The sequence below is a fragment of the Momordica charantia genome (assembly GCF_013281855.1).
Source record: "Momordica charantia cultivar OHB3-1 chromosome 1 unlocalized genomic scaffold, Mcharantia_2.0 BLBB01000001.1, whole genome shotgun sequence".
Classification (NCBI taxonomy): Eukaryota; Viridiplantae; Streptophyta; class Magnoliopsida; order Cucurbitales; family Cucurbitaceae; genus Momordica; species Momordica charantia.
This window is the reverse complement of record NW_028275157.1, coordinates 11,371,336-11,386,885: the sequence shown is the minus strand read 5'-3', so window position 1 is coordinate 11,386,885 and position 15,550 is coordinate 11,371,336. Positions and strand designations below refer to the sequence as shown.

General features: G+C 37.2%; 1 protein-coding gene across 3 annotated transcripts; it reads left to right on the top strand.

The window, feature by feature from the left end:
• The first annotated feature begins 353 nt into the window (after window positions 1-353).
• INO80 (DNA helicase INO80-like protein) lies at window positions 354-15,550 on the top strand. Of its 3 annotated transcripts, XR_015789504.1 has the most exons (25): window positions 354-725; window positions 857-944; window positions 1,116-1,512; window positions 1,594-2,026; window positions 2,155-2,355; window positions 2,480-2,590; window positions 3,345-3,766; window positions 3,891-3,999; window positions 4,092-4,172; window positions 4,249-4,421; window positions 4,916-5,041; window positions 6,059-6,220; window positions 6,303-6,360; window positions 8,326-8,553; window positions 8,712-8,858; window positions 9,683-10,234; window positions 10,375-10,632; window positions 10,727-10,834; window positions 11,175-11,269; window positions 11,361-11,517; window positions 11,874-12,071; window positions 12,185-12,337; window positions 13,017-13,610; window positions 13,994-14,239; window positions 15,169-15,550. XR_015789504.1 is itself a non-coding variant. In XM_022298252.2 (23 exons), exons 1-23 carry the CDS (start codon window positions 669-671, stop codon window positions 13,236-13,238), a joined length of 4,536 nt encoding a protein of 1,511 aa, XP_022153944.1. In that variant the 5' UTR covers window positions 354-668; the 3' UTR covers window positions 13,239-13,778. The 3 variants fall into 3 exon arrangements, 1 of the variants encoding a protein (XP_022153944.1); XR_015789503.1 differs by lacking the exon at window positions 13,994-14,239; XM_022298252.2 differs by lacking the exons at window positions 13,994-14,239; window positions 15,169-15,550 and having other exon boundaries at window positions 13,017-13,778.

Here is a 15,550-nt window from a genome sequence, read left to right as displayed (position 1 = left end):
GTGGTCTATAATGTGTAAAATTGGTGTTTAAATTTTACAAATAGAGATTAAAATGGTTACTCTTTAAAACTATAAAACAAAAATGAATATTTTAAAACTATATGAACTAAAATAATCCGAGGTTGAAAGAATCTTTTAAAATTATAGAAATTACCTTAAAAATTTAATTTAATTTTTAATAAAATTGATCGGTTCTTTTACTTTCTTCAAAAATACTCAATTATCGTCGAAAATATTAAAAATTGAATTTCGACATTTTCTTACAAAAATTTAAAATCAGTGGTAGTAAAATAAAATCACGACACATATCGACTGGGTTTTTTTCTTTGTTCTTTGACAAACAGGGCGGTGACGAACGTTTAGAAAAAAAAAAGAAACAAATGACTGGTAGGCGGCGCACGTTAGTGCCCATCATCGACGCCTCTCCTTCTCCGCCTCCCTTATCCTGCGCCGTTCTTCTCAACACTGCGTCGTCGTCCCCACTCCCACTCCCAATACCAAATTCTCTATACTCTTCTTCTAGGGTTAGGGTTAGGGTTAGGGTTTCCAGTTCTTCATCTTCCTCTCTAATCTCCTCCACCCTTCCCCCATCCTCTCGATGCACTGCGGAGATTCTGCGCCCCGTTTCTTAGGGTTACTGCACTCGCCGCATCGCTCCCCCGATTCACATGGACCGTAACAGGCAATCCAAGGAATTGTTCTACTCCAATCTCTTCAACCTCGAGGTTTGCCGTTTCCGTTTCGCAATGTTTCTGTACTCGTTTGGGGTTGCTGGGTTTTGTGCTGAGCGTTCTTGCATTGTTGGTTCGGTTACTTTTTGGTTTGTGATTTTACTTGTTTTCGAATTCTGCTGCAGCCGTTGCTGAACTTTCAACTTCCGCAACCGGAGGATGATTTTGATTATTATGCAAATAGTAGTCAGGATGAGAGCAGAGGTAGCCCAGGTACGCATTTTGTAATTATAATTGACTCTGTAATATCTGATTTGTTCCTTGCAAACGCACCAAGAGTGCGGGATTGTGATTTTTTATTTTTTATTATTTTTTTTTGAATTGGGATAAATATGTGTGTGTATATTTTGGAGAGGTATATACTGGTGGTGGAATGTGTATCAGGTAGAACAATCTCAAAACACAGTAATGGTACCATGACTAAGAGAGAGCTGAGTTTGGCAAGGAAAAGAAGGTGGTCCCTGAACAGCGACGAGGAGGACGAGGGTGTGGACGATTACTACGGGACGCACGTTAGTGAAGAGCGGTATCGACAAATGCTCGGAGAACACATTAAGAAGTATAAGCGAAGGTCTAAAGACTCCTCATCTCCCATGCCCACACGCATGGGGAATTCAGTGCCCAAGGGCAACTCAAGTTTAAAAGCTCGGAAGTTGGGGAGTGAGCAACAAGGAGGATTTCTTGAAGTGGAGACTGCTAATGAATGGCTCAATGATGTTAATCCCCATAGACCAGGAAGTCATCGTGATGCAGATTTTGCTCCACGGCGTAGCCCTGACAGGTTTTCTTCTTTAAATGATTATCTTATGAGTGAGAAGCATTTTAGTTGTGATATCATATTAAGATCTATCTACTCTTGCAGAGTAATATATGAGCCTGCATATTTGGATATTGGGGATGGAATCACTTACAAAATTCCCCCAACTTATGATAAGCTGGCTGCTTCACTGAACTTGCCAAGCTTCTCTGACATCCAAGTAGAGGAAGTTTACTTAGAGGGTACATTGGATTTGGGGTCCTTAGCAGCGATGATTGCTGGTGACAAGAGATTTGGAATCAGTAGCCAAGCAGGGATGGCAGAACCTCAGCCCCAGTATGAGTCACTTCAGGCAAGATTAGATGCCTTGGCAGCTTCAAACTCGTCACAGAAGTTCAGTCTCAAAGTATCTGATATTGGGCTTAATTCATCCATTCCAGAGGGGGCTGCTGGAAGTATTAAGCGAGCTATTTTATCCGAGGGTGGCGTGCTACAAATATACTATGTGAAGGTTTTGGAGAAGGGAGACACTTACGAGGTTTATAATCTATTATTTTATGTTTTTTTTTTTCGGTTTTTTCCTTTCTTTTGTTTCGTTATTGCTTTTCATTTTATTTTCATATTTTGGAGGTATTGGATATTATTTTCATATATTTTGTGCTGCAGATCATTGAACGTAGCCTGCCCAAGAAAGAAAAGGTAAAGAAAGACCCTTCAGTTATAGAGAAAGAGGAAACAGAGAAGATTGGGAAAATTTGGGTCAACATTGTTAGGAGAGACTTACCAAAGCACCATCGGAATTTCACAGCCTTTCATCGAAAGCAGTTAATGGATGCTAAGAGGTTCTCAGAAACTTGCCAAAGGGAGGCATGTATAACTTATTCCTGATTAGAGTTAGGGTTTTGGTCTGAACGTTAGCATCAAATTTTACACGTTATTTGAAATGTTTGTATTATGACTTCATGAATCATGGTGTCATTTTCTTAACCAGGTAAAAATGAAGGTTAGTAGATCTCTTAAATTAATGAGGGGTGCTGCTATTCGGACAAGGAAATTAGCTAGAGACATGTTGCTCTTTTGGAAGCGAATTGATAAGGAGATGGTATTCTTCTTTTCCTACCCTATGGAGTATTTATCTTATTTTTGTTGCAATTAGGGTTTTAAAATTTGTGTCTAAGCATGCTTCTGTCTTGATATAAGATGCGGCAACCTTATAAGGCACATGTTTTGGTGTTGCAGCGTGTGCCTTGCGCATTTCTACCTGGCATTAATTTCTTTTATCTCCTATAATACTAGGGATGAAACTTGACATAATGCCCTATGTGAACAATATCTCAGATAAATTTTCTGTTTTGGTGTCTCATGCTTCATGTACTTGAATTTTTCTCATCTTATCTGTCTCACCTCATTGAAGCCTGTACTTCCATTTTAGCCCAATGCTTAAGCTTCTGATGGCTTTATGTTCTAGAAAACATGGGTGGGTACGAGGTATGAAAATTTTCAGGGAAGCAATTCTAATTTAACTATTGTAGGTCGGAAAATAAGCCAGATACTCTCTCAATTCAAACACAATCTCCTTCCCTAGCTTGCTTTCCCCTGTACTCATTCGATGTAGGAATGATTTATTGCAGTGGTTGGGTTGATCAGGTCCCAATAAGATTATGCATGTTGTCTTAACCTTTGAAAAACAGTTAAACTGAAAACTTCAAACCTGACTAAAAGTAAACCCTTCTCTTTATCTTGTGAGAAAATAAGTATATTTATGTGGTCTTATTTATTGTACAAAGATGTGGAATTCACATCTCAGTTCTCTCTGGAATTCACATCTCAGTTCTCTCTGTTTATTTTCTTTTCAGGCCGAAGTGCGGAAAAGAGAGGAAAGAGAAGCTGCTGAAGCTTTGAGGCGAGAGCAGGAACTTCGAGAAGCTAAGAGACAACAGCAGAGACTCAATTTTCTTATACAACAGACAGAACTTTATAGTCATTTTATGCAGAACAAATCAAATTTGCATCCTTCTGAGGCTCTGCCTTTGGGAGATGAAAACCCAGATTATGAAGAAGGGACTTGGAATTCAGATAGTGTGCCTGTTGAGGAAGAAGATCCTGAGGAGGCTGAACTGAAGAAGGAGGCACTTAGAGTTGCTCAAGATGCAGTCTCGAAGCAGAAAATGTTAACAAGTGCATTTGATGATGAATGCTCAAGGCTACGCCTAGCTTCTGAGCCCGAGGCTTCTCAAAATGAGGTTGCTGGAGCTAATAACATAGATCTGGTTCATCCGTGAGTTTTTTTATTTTTTATTTCACTATTCTTTTTTGTTTTTCAAATTTTTACTCCCATTTTGTAGTTTGAGGCAGCACCAGTTTTTTAGTCAAGTTGATGAAACTATATTTCTGGTTGGCAGCTCAACCATGCCTGTAACGTCAACAGTACAGACACCCGAGTTGTTCAAAGGCAGCCTTAAAGAATATCAGCTAAAAGGTCTCCAATGGTTGGTCAATTGTTATGAGCAGGTTGTATGCAGTTATTGTGAAATGGTTATCTTGGATTTGCTTTTTTTTTTTTTTTTTTGAAGTTAAGCTTTGGTGGCCATGGTTATCTACAGGGTTTAAATGGCATACTTGCCGATGAAATGGGCCTTGGAAAGACCATCCAGGCGATGGCATTTTTGGCCCATTTGGCTGAGGTAATGATCATACTAAGTTTTTAAAGTATTATGTTTTTCTTTGAATTGGCTGTGATCACCACTCTTTCCATATCAGGATAAAAATATATGGGGGCCTTTTCTAGTTGTTGCACCTGCATCTGTCTTGAACAACTGGGTTGATGAAATCAATCGTTTCTGCCCTGACTTGAAAGCTCTTCCATATTGGGGCGGGCTTTCTGAGCGTACAGTTCTCAGGAAAAAGATCAATCCCAAGAATTTATATCGCAGGTAATCTGAAGTTATAGATTTTTAAGGTATATTTAAAAGAACAAAAATTAAAGGCTTAGGCTGAGCTTTTATATCAGTATATCACATACGTGCACTTACCCAGATTTGGTGTCCTTTGCTCTCTCCTCCTAGTCTGGATGATTAAGAACATATAGTTTGAATAAAGTTAACTAAGTTAAGAATCTTCTGGTCATCTACCTCGTCCCTTTTTTGTTTGACAAATGTAAATATGGCCTAAGACGTTCAAGTACTTTGCTGACTTCATCTTGATGAAGTCAAGAATATTCATTCTATCTTGTTGACCGTTGGTTGACTTGAATTTAATTTAGTTATCCCTTGAACAAAAGAATTATTTTTCTATTTATGTGGATTTAATAATATTTTATTTCACCATGTCATTATCTTATTTATTCTTGCCTGTTATTGTCCTTCCATAGATGCTGGTTATCATCTTATTTTCTCATGCTAGTTGTTTTCTTTCTTTTTCCTTCTAGGGATGCTGGTTTTCACATCCTCATTACCAGCTATCAGCTGCTTGTTTCGGATGAGAAGTATTTTCGGCGTGTTAAGTGGCAATATATGGTATTGGATGAGGCTCAGGCAATCAAAAGTTCTACGAGGTTTGTTCTCATTCGTTCACACGTGGCTGTAGCTCATATACTCTGTTGGTTGGGCCTTGGTGCCATATGCATTTATTTATTTAGTCTCCCTGTCTGAGTTATAGGCAAACTCTAGCCACGGTTGTTCTACCGATGGGTACTTCCCTATGGCCTGTAAAGAGAACTATAAGTTTGAAAAGATAGTAGTATAGAAACTTAAATTGTTGAAAAATTGTCATAGAACTGGTTATTATGCTGAGTATGCGAAGATATCTATTGAATGAGATATCTTGGCCAATGTGTGCACACTCAACAAATATCCATTTGGCCAATTAGAGAGTTTTTTATTTTTATATTTTATTTTTTATATATAAATATAATAATTTATAAAAAATTTATTTTAATATGATGTATATAATCTTCTTGGCCCAGGGTGGATTTTTTTGTCCCCCTTCTCTCCTTTTTTGATGGTGAAAGGCTTTGTTTCTCCCTCCCTCTTTTAATGTTTCAGTAGAAACTTCTGTAAATGACCCATCTAACTGAGAAGCATTTGGATCGAGGAAAGGATGCTTTTAGACAATTGGAAGAGTTCCTTTTTTTGTTACTTAGTAGTTAGTAAGATAAAGAACAAGTTAAAAGGTTTCTAGTTCTTTCGAGAGGACTTGTTCTCTCCACAGATTACACAAAATTACAACCAATCCTTTTCAGCAACTTCCTATGTACCTTATATGCTGTCTGCCCATAATAACTTTCTAAGGGCCCACTTCCCTAATTTCACAGAACTCTTTAAACATATCTAATTTTCTCCCTTTTCCTCTATGCCTTCTGTACATGCTTTCCTTTGTAAGTTAAACGGATTGGGGAACTCATGTGCCTACACGTGCTATACTTTTGTTAACATAAATTCTTAATGCTTGTGTTCTGAGTATTTTAGTTAAACAACCAAACAGTTGAATAGTATTTCTCAGCAGAGCCACCACAATTTATGGCTATTGTTTAGGCTCTACTGTAATGTGTTATTGGTTTCTAAATTGGCAGCATAAGATGGAAGACACTGCTAAGCTTTAATTGTCGGAACCGCTTGCTGCTTACTGGAACACCTGTCCAGAATAATATGGCCGAGTTGTGGGCTCTTTTACATTTCATCATGCCTACTTTATTTGACAGTCACGAACAGTTCAATGAGTGGTTTTCGAAAGGGTCAGTATTGATTGGATGAGCTACAGTGATTTAATCAAACTATGCTAAGTAATTTTTTTGATTTATATAACTTTTCTTGCAGAATTGAAAATCATGCAGAGCATGGGGGTACTTTGAATGAGCACCAGCTTAACCGTTTGGTGAGTACTGGTTAACTCAGCAATCTCCCAACTTTTCTAATTTAGTTGTTGAAATGAAACTACTCCTGTATCAAGTTACATACGGGAAGTTCTTTGTTTAGAACTTTAGATTGGGAACAAGTGTTGCACTGTCAGATCCTTATGGATCTCATACTTGAAGAATTCAGTATAACAGAAGTTTATTATTATTATTTTAATAATGAGAAACCGCTGTTTCATTGAGAAAAATAAAAAAATAGCATACAAAAAAATAGTCCAACCAAAGGACACCCTTGAGAAAGGGGCTCCAATCCACTAGAATTAAGTCTAACTGATAATTACGAAAGTCATTAGAAATCGACTCCACAGGAGTGTATTAAATCTAATAAGATCCCAAACAACCTCAGTTGCTCTCTCGCCCCCTTAAAGGTTCTATTACTCTCGGGGAAAAATTTTCATAAGATAGCAAAGAAACAAACCAACCACAAAAGCCTTCTCTTACACCAAAAAGGGAGGACAACAACACTGTCTTTATCATTGCCCGACAATCTCTGTTATGAGTTGAAGACACCCCAAAGCGTACAAGACCAGTGGCCAAGATTCTTTGAGGCACCTTTGCAAAGCACACACCTTTGAGGCTCTAGGAAAGAAGAACGCCTTTTGGATATGATCCAAGGTGTTGACTTTCCATGTAAGAACTGCCAACCAAAGAATTTGATCTTGTTTAGAATTTTAGGCAAACGACAAGGCAAAAGGGAAGAGTGGGAGAACTCAACCAATGGAAGAAAGAACCACAAGAAAACCCCTTGAAAGGGCTAGGGGACCAGACCTGAAAATTCTTCCTCCCCCTGCTAAAAGGAAAAGCACAAGAAGCAAGGTAGAAACCTCTGTAGTTTCTCTACCTGTCAAGGGGCAACTAAGACCCAAAGAGAGCGAAGATGCACTCCCCCTCAACTCCAGAACCTAGGATCCTCTTATCAAAGAGGTGGTAAAGACGCGAGAATAAAAAGGAAAGAAGTTTATCTCCCACCACCCAAATGTTCTCCTAGATGTAGGTATTAGGCCCATCCCCCACAGAACTTCTAACAATTTGGAAAAGGGGAAACTAGATGAAATAGCGCACACACCTTAAGCCCTCCAGTTGAGACCCATTCAAAAGGATGATGCCTATATTTGCTCACGATAATTCTACATCATAAGGAACTAGGTTCTTGGAAGAAACGCCACAACTATTTAGCCAACAAAGCCTCATTCCTAAGCCTCAAATTCCCAATTCCCAAACCCTCTACCTCCAAAGGTCTTGAAATGGTATCTCGATTAGCTGACGTCACACTCCCCTCATCCACTCCCTCCCAAAGGAAATCCCTAGTAATCTTCTCAAACCACTGACACATGAATCTTAAACAGGACAGGTAGTAAGTTGGAATACCACTTAGAACAGTCTGAATAAGTGTTAGTCTACCCCTTTAGAAAAAAAAGGCTTTTTTTTTTCATGAAGAGAGGCGCTTTTGAAGTTTCCTTCCCATTTTATACTATAGACTTGTACGAGTTAATTCCATATACAGAAGCAAGTTACAAAATTTTCACATCGGAACTCTGAAATTTATTTAGCTGTTGATAAAAATAAATTTAGCTATATGCACCTCACCCTCCCTGAAAAAGAACTTGTTGGGGTCAACGAATGGCCTTAGAATTGCTTTCTAATATAGCTTCATTTTTATGTAGCCTATCCTATATATTCATTATATCATGAAACTCCGAAACAAAGATATCTCTCAATCAAGACTTCATTGTTCTTTAATTAGTTTGGATTCTAAAGTCTATTTTCATCTTTGTTAAGAAAGTTTTCTTAGTTATAATTTGTATCAGTAAATTGAATTTGGATCATGGAAGAAATCCAGTGTTGGAGTTATAAAAGATTCAGTATGTTGCAATGCACTTTGACTTTGTTGACTTATTTATTTTTTTCTCATTTTTCTGAAACAGCATTCAATTTTAAAGCCTTTTATGCTACGGAGAGTGAAAAAGGATGTAATCTCTGAGCTTACAAGAAAAACTGAGATTACAGTGCATTGCAAGTTAAGTTCTCGGCAGCAAGCTTTTTATCAAGCTATCAAGAATAAGATATCACTTGCTGAATTGTTTGACAGCAATCGACATCTTAATGAGAAGAAAATTCTCAATCTCATGAACATTGTCATTCAGCTGAGAAAGGTATTTGGTCTGTGTGTAAATATGTATATGCATGCATATTTGTTTCAATGTTTTATTGCACATTTTCTAGTTTCACTGAATCCTTGTGCATGGTACAGAGTACTTCTTATATAACAACGATTACAGATAATTGTTTTTAAACAATGTAAATGTGGTAGGTGTGCAATCACCCAGAGTTGTTTGAAAGGAACGAGGGAAGCACATACCTGTACTTTGCAGACATTCCAAATCCTCTTTTGCCTCCGCCTTTTGGGGAATCCGAGGACGTACACTACTCAGGAGGTCACAACCTCATAGAGTTTAAGGTACTTCCACTTTTGCTTCTATTACTAGTTGATAAAATGCATGTCCATTTCCATTTACCTAGAAACAAAGAGTTACATTCATACCAAACATATTAATTATTGGCTTTGTGACTTGAGAATATCCCCCATCTCTTAATAGCTTCCTGTGATCCTACAAATTTCATTCATATTTGCATTTTTTTTTGTGGGCCTGAAAGATTACTAAGTATTAGGTGAGCTGTATTACATGTAACACACCAATGGTTGTATTGGGCAGCTGCATACCTAATTCTTTTTCTTGGGTATAAAGATGTGGTAGCTTTGAAGTAGTTAGCATTTAGCATTTATTGTAAATCCAACCATGATTTATAATGCTGTGTCTAAGGACAAGCATCTTGAACATTGTACTTTAAATAACCATCATAGGTGGCTCATTGGTCCAAAGGGGCTAGGACAAATTGAGAGGGAATGAGTTTAAACCCATAATGACCACCTACCTTAGGAATTAATTTCTATGTGTTTCCCGACACCAAATGTTGTAGGGTGTGAGAATAGTCGAGATGTGCTCAAGGTGGCCCAGACATTCACAGATATCAAAAAAAAAAAAGGAAAAAATGTACTTCAAATGCTTCTCTCTTACATCCTATGATATTTTTTAGTGTACTACTGAAAAGCACATACCATTTTCTCTGTATTTGCCATCTGTGGGAACATTTTCTGTCATGAGGGTTTGTATATATGAGCAATAAGTCAGCATGAACACTGCTGTTTAGTTTTCAAATTTATTCCCTTTTTCTTCAATCGAGTGTCTAATATTGGTTTTAATCTGATAATTTGATTCTTAGTTACCAAAACTAGTTCATCGAGAGGTTCTCCAAAGTTCAAAACCATTTGCAGTTGCACATGGCAGTTTTGGAGGATATTTCCAGAAATATTTTGACATATTTTCTTCCGAAAATGTTTATCAATCCACATTCATGCAAGGAGACAATTTACATCATTCTTATTGGCGAAGTGGTACTTTTGGTTTCACCCATTTGATGGATCTGTCGCCTGCAGAAGTTACATTTTTAGCCAATAGTTCTTTTCTAGAACGGCTACTTTTCTCCATAATTAGATGGGACAGGCAATTTCTTGATGGAATCATAGACCTCATTATGGAATCCAATGATGATCCAGAATACACCTCTCTTGAGCTGGGAAAAGTGCGTGCAGTTACAAGAATGTTATTGATGCCTTCCATATCTCAGACTAACTCACTGAGGAGAAAGCTTGCGACAGGGCCTGGTGATGCTCCTTTTGAGGCTTTAGTCATTCCTCAACAGGATAGGCTTCAGTCCAATGTTGGGCTTCTTCACTCAGCATACACGTTTATTCCAAGAACTAGAGCTCCCCCAGTATGTTTTTTGTATTCAGTTTACTATCTATGTTTTTTTTCAAGAAATTAGAAACCTTTTCCTTTGAGAAGTGAAATGATCAGTTGTCTTTATTATTTGAGGTACTTATTTAAGACTTAGTCACTGCATCTATTTTGCAGATAGGTACCCACTGCTCAGATAGAAACTTCGCTTACCAAATGGTTGAACAATTGCATGACCCCTGGGTGAAGAGGTTATTTATTGGTTTTGCACGAACATCTAACTTTAATGGACCAAGAAAGCCAATTGGTCCTCACCCTTTGATTCGAGAGCTTGATTCTGAAATACCAGTTTCTCAGCCAGCTCTTCGGTTGACATACAGTATTTTTGGGTCTTCTCCCCCAATGCAAAGTTTTGACCCAGCAAAGTTGCTCACGGTTGGTGTCTCTCTCTTCTCACTTTACTTCCTCCTTTAAGGAATATCTTTATTTAAATCAGATTCAGTAATGGATTTATATTCATTTTATATAGGACTCTGGGAAGCTACAAACACTAGATATATTACTGAAACGCTTACGGGCCGAAAATCATCGTGTACTTCTGTTTGCTCAAATGACCAAAATGTTGAACATTCTTGAGGTATCTGCTCTTCATCCATGTTGTTCTGGGCTTTACAGTTTCGTTTGTTAAATATCAAATTTATTACATAGATTTGCATTAGGTTTCACCCTGTTGAGAAAAGAGGGGAAAAAATAAAGAATTAAGTTTTTTTTTTAATGTTGCATGATAGTGGGCTGGGCTCAAATCCCTTTCATTTATTTTATCATGGTTTTTGGTCCTTGAACTTTTAACCATCTTTTCTTGGCTACTTGAAATTTTAAAACAAGACAATAACCAAATACGCACCATGGGCTTGTCGTTTAACAAGGTTTCTGGAGTTTGTTTGGCCTCTGCCTGTTACAATATGTTGTCCCTGCAGGATTACATGAACTATCGGAAGTATAGATATCTCAGACTTGATGGATCTTCCACTATAATGGATCGTCGAGATATGGTCAGGGACTTCCAACATCGGTATGGACTCTTGACATCAAAATGATGTTTATTTCTGCATCTTAGCATGCTAATCTTATTTTGTATTGCAATAATCCATTACTTTTTGTAGGAGTGATATTTTTGTATTCTTGTTGAGCACAAGAGCTGGTGGACTTGGCATTAACTTGACAGCTGCTGATACTGTCATCTTTTATGAAAGTGATTGGAATCCGACATTGGATTTACAGGCCATGGATAGAGCTCACCGTCTGGGACAAACAAAAGATGTTAGTTTTCCATTCATCTTATTCTTATCATTTTTAGCTCCAAGGAGTCGTACATCAGTCTTTTTCTGCCAAATTATAAATTGTTCTAGAACTATGTTGATATTCTTACTAATAGAGTTCATGGTTGGACTAATTTTGACCTTAAATAAAATGTGGGATCAAATTGAAAAAAATGTAAGTTTATGGACTACGATAAAAATATTTCCAAGTACTAGAAACATAATTTCTCGAGTCTTTGAGTAAGTTTTGTGTGCTAGCGAAGTACTCTCTCTTATTTTTATTTTTATTTTATTTTCCCTTCCTCACTTTCTTTTGTTCTTTGGTTATAAACCTTTTACTTGCAACTTGCTTTGTAGGTCACCGTATACAGACTAATATGTAAAGAAACAGTTGAAGAGAAGATTCTTCAAAGAGCTAGTCAGAAAAACACTGTTCAGCAGCTTGTCATGACCGGTGGTCATGTTCAAGGAGATATCCTAGCTCCTGAGGATGTTGTATCTTTACTTCTGGATGATGCCCAGTTGGAGCAAAAATTACGAGAAATTCCTGTTGTGGTGGGTCCAGTCTATTTATGTATTTCATTTTTCTGATCCAATGGCTTCCAAACAGAAACTATATTTGTATCCTTTTCCATCTTCAGATTCTTAAAAACCTTTTTTTTTGCCAGGCAAAGGATAGACAAAAGAAAAAACAAGCAAAGGGTATACGAGTTGATGCTGAGGGTGATGCATCATTGGAGGATTTAACGAATGCTGAACCCCGGGGAACAGAATATGATCCATCTCCTGATCTAGAAAAAACTAAATCCAGCAGTAAAAAGGTATTGGACTTTCTCTATGTTTTTTATTGCAGATGCAGACAAATATTGATGTTTCAAACTTGGTAGTTTATTTGAGAAAAATATGAATTTATCTAGTCATGGAATTTTGGGCAAAGGTGAGCGGAATTTACATTGTTCTAGATCTTTGTGATTCTATTTTGTATATTGGGTATTTATTCTTTCAAACCTGAGTAACAATCCATAATCATTTCCTCACTGATCGTCCAGTATTTAAAGTTCACTTCATCAAGTGTTTTTTAGGATATTGTGGTGAGACCATTGTCCCACAGATTTGAACACTTTATTTTATTATTATTATTTTTTTTTTTTTGAGAAAGATGAAAGAACAGAACATGGAAATAATAAGGGGTAGAGATACATTCTAAAGTCCGAGGTTGAGGGCCTCAAGTTGAGATTTTAATAATTTGAATCTATGTTTCCTGGAGCTCGTCTTGGGGGTGGTTGAAGCCTCCCAACAAATTGTGAATGAACTATTTAAGGGTGTACAAGCAGATTTGTTGCATTTTATATTGTAGTTCACTGTAGCCAGGTAGATATGCTGATGATCATGCTTAACTAGAAGTGTTTCCTTTCAAATATGCATATACCATTGCCTATTCCCAGGGAGAAGCTGTTTTTCCTATTAAAATGTATTGAATTTACACTGTTGTCTGTGCAGAGAAAAGGACCCTCTGACAAAAAAAATCCATCGAAAACTCGAAATTTACAAAAGATAAGCGAAACTAGTGCAGTGGTTGACTTTGAGTTGGACGACATGCGGAAAAATCTTGAATCTCAAACTCAGAAACCAAAGAGACCAAAGAGACCAACCAAGAGTGTAAATGAAAACCTTGTACCAGCAACTATGGGGATTTTGGAGCAGACTCAATATCCACAATAGCCAGCAGTCATGAGTCGGATTCAGTGGGGGCATATGTCATCCTGCGAAGCAACCAAACTTTGGTCATGGAGTTTGATCTTATTGATCAACTGCGTACGACATTGAAGATAACCTGGTATAATTCATGCCCCTCGTTGGACTCATGGCATGGCCCCTACTGCATTCCCTCCTGTTTAAGTACCCTCGATAAGCTGGCACTGTTTGTTCGCCCGTCCATGTCACGACGCTAAAATGTTGCCCTTCCTGACTGTTTTTCTGCAAGCCAGTGGAGGAGAGCTCAAAAAAGAAAATGGGAGAGGGAACAAGAGAGCTTGTATATATTCAATTCTTCACATATTATGCTTGTCGCTGTCACACTACCAATTGATGAAGGTAACCTTAAATCCTCTATTTTTTTTTTCTTTTTTTTTTTCCGAAAAAATCTTCTGTAATTATATCAATATATGTATAAATATATATATTTTTTCCGTCTATATTGTTGCCATACATATTAAACTTCCAAGATGAATCTTCGGTGACAAAAGAAAGGAATTTTCATCATCATCGTGTTAACTTCTGTATAGTACATTATGAGTTAATTCTCTTGTCGTCTCTGTAATTATTGTTATTGTTAGTATTATTGTTTTTTGTGCTGTCAAAATGTCATTGTAAGTTTGTTTTATTAAGCATGTCTGGTAACAAATTCGCTTTTTGAACCTTCTTTTTCTTTGTGCCTTCTGATTCTGTTTGTTATTTGTTATAATTATTCTTTTAAGACCAAGGAGAAGAGGGGATGGGAAAAAAGAAGCCGGGGAGAGAGAGCGAGGAAGAGATAAGAGCATAACGAGGGAGAAGGCTACGAGAGATTTTTTTTCCTTTCTTTTTTTTGTTTAGGAACATGTGAGGTGATGATTCAAACCTTGGACCTCTTGAGAAGAAGATTATGGAGAAGATGCAAAAGATGAGCAACCAACAACTTGAGCATAAATTAATTGGTCAAGACATTATCAATCAAAATTAAGGTTTGAATTTTCACTCCACATATTATTTAACTTAAACAAGAAAAACAAGAAAAAAAAGATGAGAGCAAGTAGTTAGGTAGTTAGGTAGGTAAGGGAGAGAGAATCCCCATTAAATCGAGACATGGAAGATTATAGGGGGTGGGGAATTGAGCATTTTAGACTAAAAAACGAAGCTCATTGGCTTGCTTGTGGTGTTTTTCTTAGGAACCTAATGTCTTGTGGCGTAGGATAATCATGAGAAAATATGGGCATAGCTTTTTTAACGAGTCTTAGCTAGTAGTCTCCGGATTTCTTGTAAATGTTCGAGGAAGGCTATTTCCTCTTTCCAATTTTTTCCTAGTTGGTTGGTATTGAGACTTATTTCTTGAAGGATTGTTTAGTGGGTGACAAACCTCTGTGTCTCTTGTTCCCTCACTTATACCACTTTTCTAATATGAGGTTGCATTTAGTGGCCTCTATTTCGGAGTCATGTGAGTATTATACTTCAATTTCTTTGAGTCTCAGTCGGTCTTTGATGGATTGGGAATCGTTGGAGGTTGCTGCTTTGCTTTTGTTATTAGGTAACGTTCACTTCTTTTGGGGAGAGGACCTTCGTGTTTGGTCCCCTAGCCCATCTGGTTTTTCTTGTAGTTCCTTTTTTAATCTTTTGGAGTGTGCTCTCACACTTCTTTGTAATAATTTTTTTGTAGTTCCTTTTTTAAAAAAGGTCTAGTTCTCTTTGCTTAGTAGGTTTTGCATGAGAAAGTTAAGACTCGTTTGGTTAGATTTGTTTTTGAAATTTGTTTTTGGATTTTGTGGTCCAAACAGTAGAAATTCTGAAAACAAAAAATAGAACTCTGGTTTTTCAAATTTCTGTTTTCTGATTACCAGTCAAAAAGTATCCTTAATATCCAAGATTGTATTCATGGATGTTTTTCCTTTCTTGTCAGGTCTCTGGTGATGTGTCCTTTGCATAAGTGCTTTTTAGGACCTTGTAGAGTTGCCGGTTTGTCCGGTTTATCCGAGGGGTTGGTTCTTCGAGTTTTTTTAGGTTTCCTTTACTTGTAGCACGAAACGTAGGGCAATGATGGATGTGTTGTTATTCCCTCCTTTCGGGATAGAGGAATCCTACTGCATGCTCTCTTTTTATTTATTTATTTATTTTTTGTGCTATTTATGGGACATTTTGTTTACTAGGAACAATATAATATTTAGAGATGGAGAGGTTTTAGAAAGAGATTTGAAAGATGGTTAGATTTAATACTTTTAGTGGGTGGCAGCTTCGAAGGTTTTTTGGAATTATTAGTTAAGTGTTATTTTTCTTTTACTGCA

Excerpts from the sequence above, each read along its gene's own strand:
- INO80 (XM_022298252.2), top strand. The coding sequence starts at position 669 with ATGGACCGTAACAGGCAATCCAAGGAATTGTTCTACTCCAATCTCTTC. Across the intron at positions 1,513-1,593 it reads CCACGGCGTAGCCCTGACAG|AGTAATATATGAGCCTGCAT; the intron begins GTTTTCTTCTTT and ends CTACTCTTGCAG. Across the intron at positions 11,518-11,873 it reads GTCTGGGACAAACAAAAGAT|GTCACCGTATACAGACTAAT; the intron begins GTTAGTTTTCCA and ends CTTGCTTTGTAG.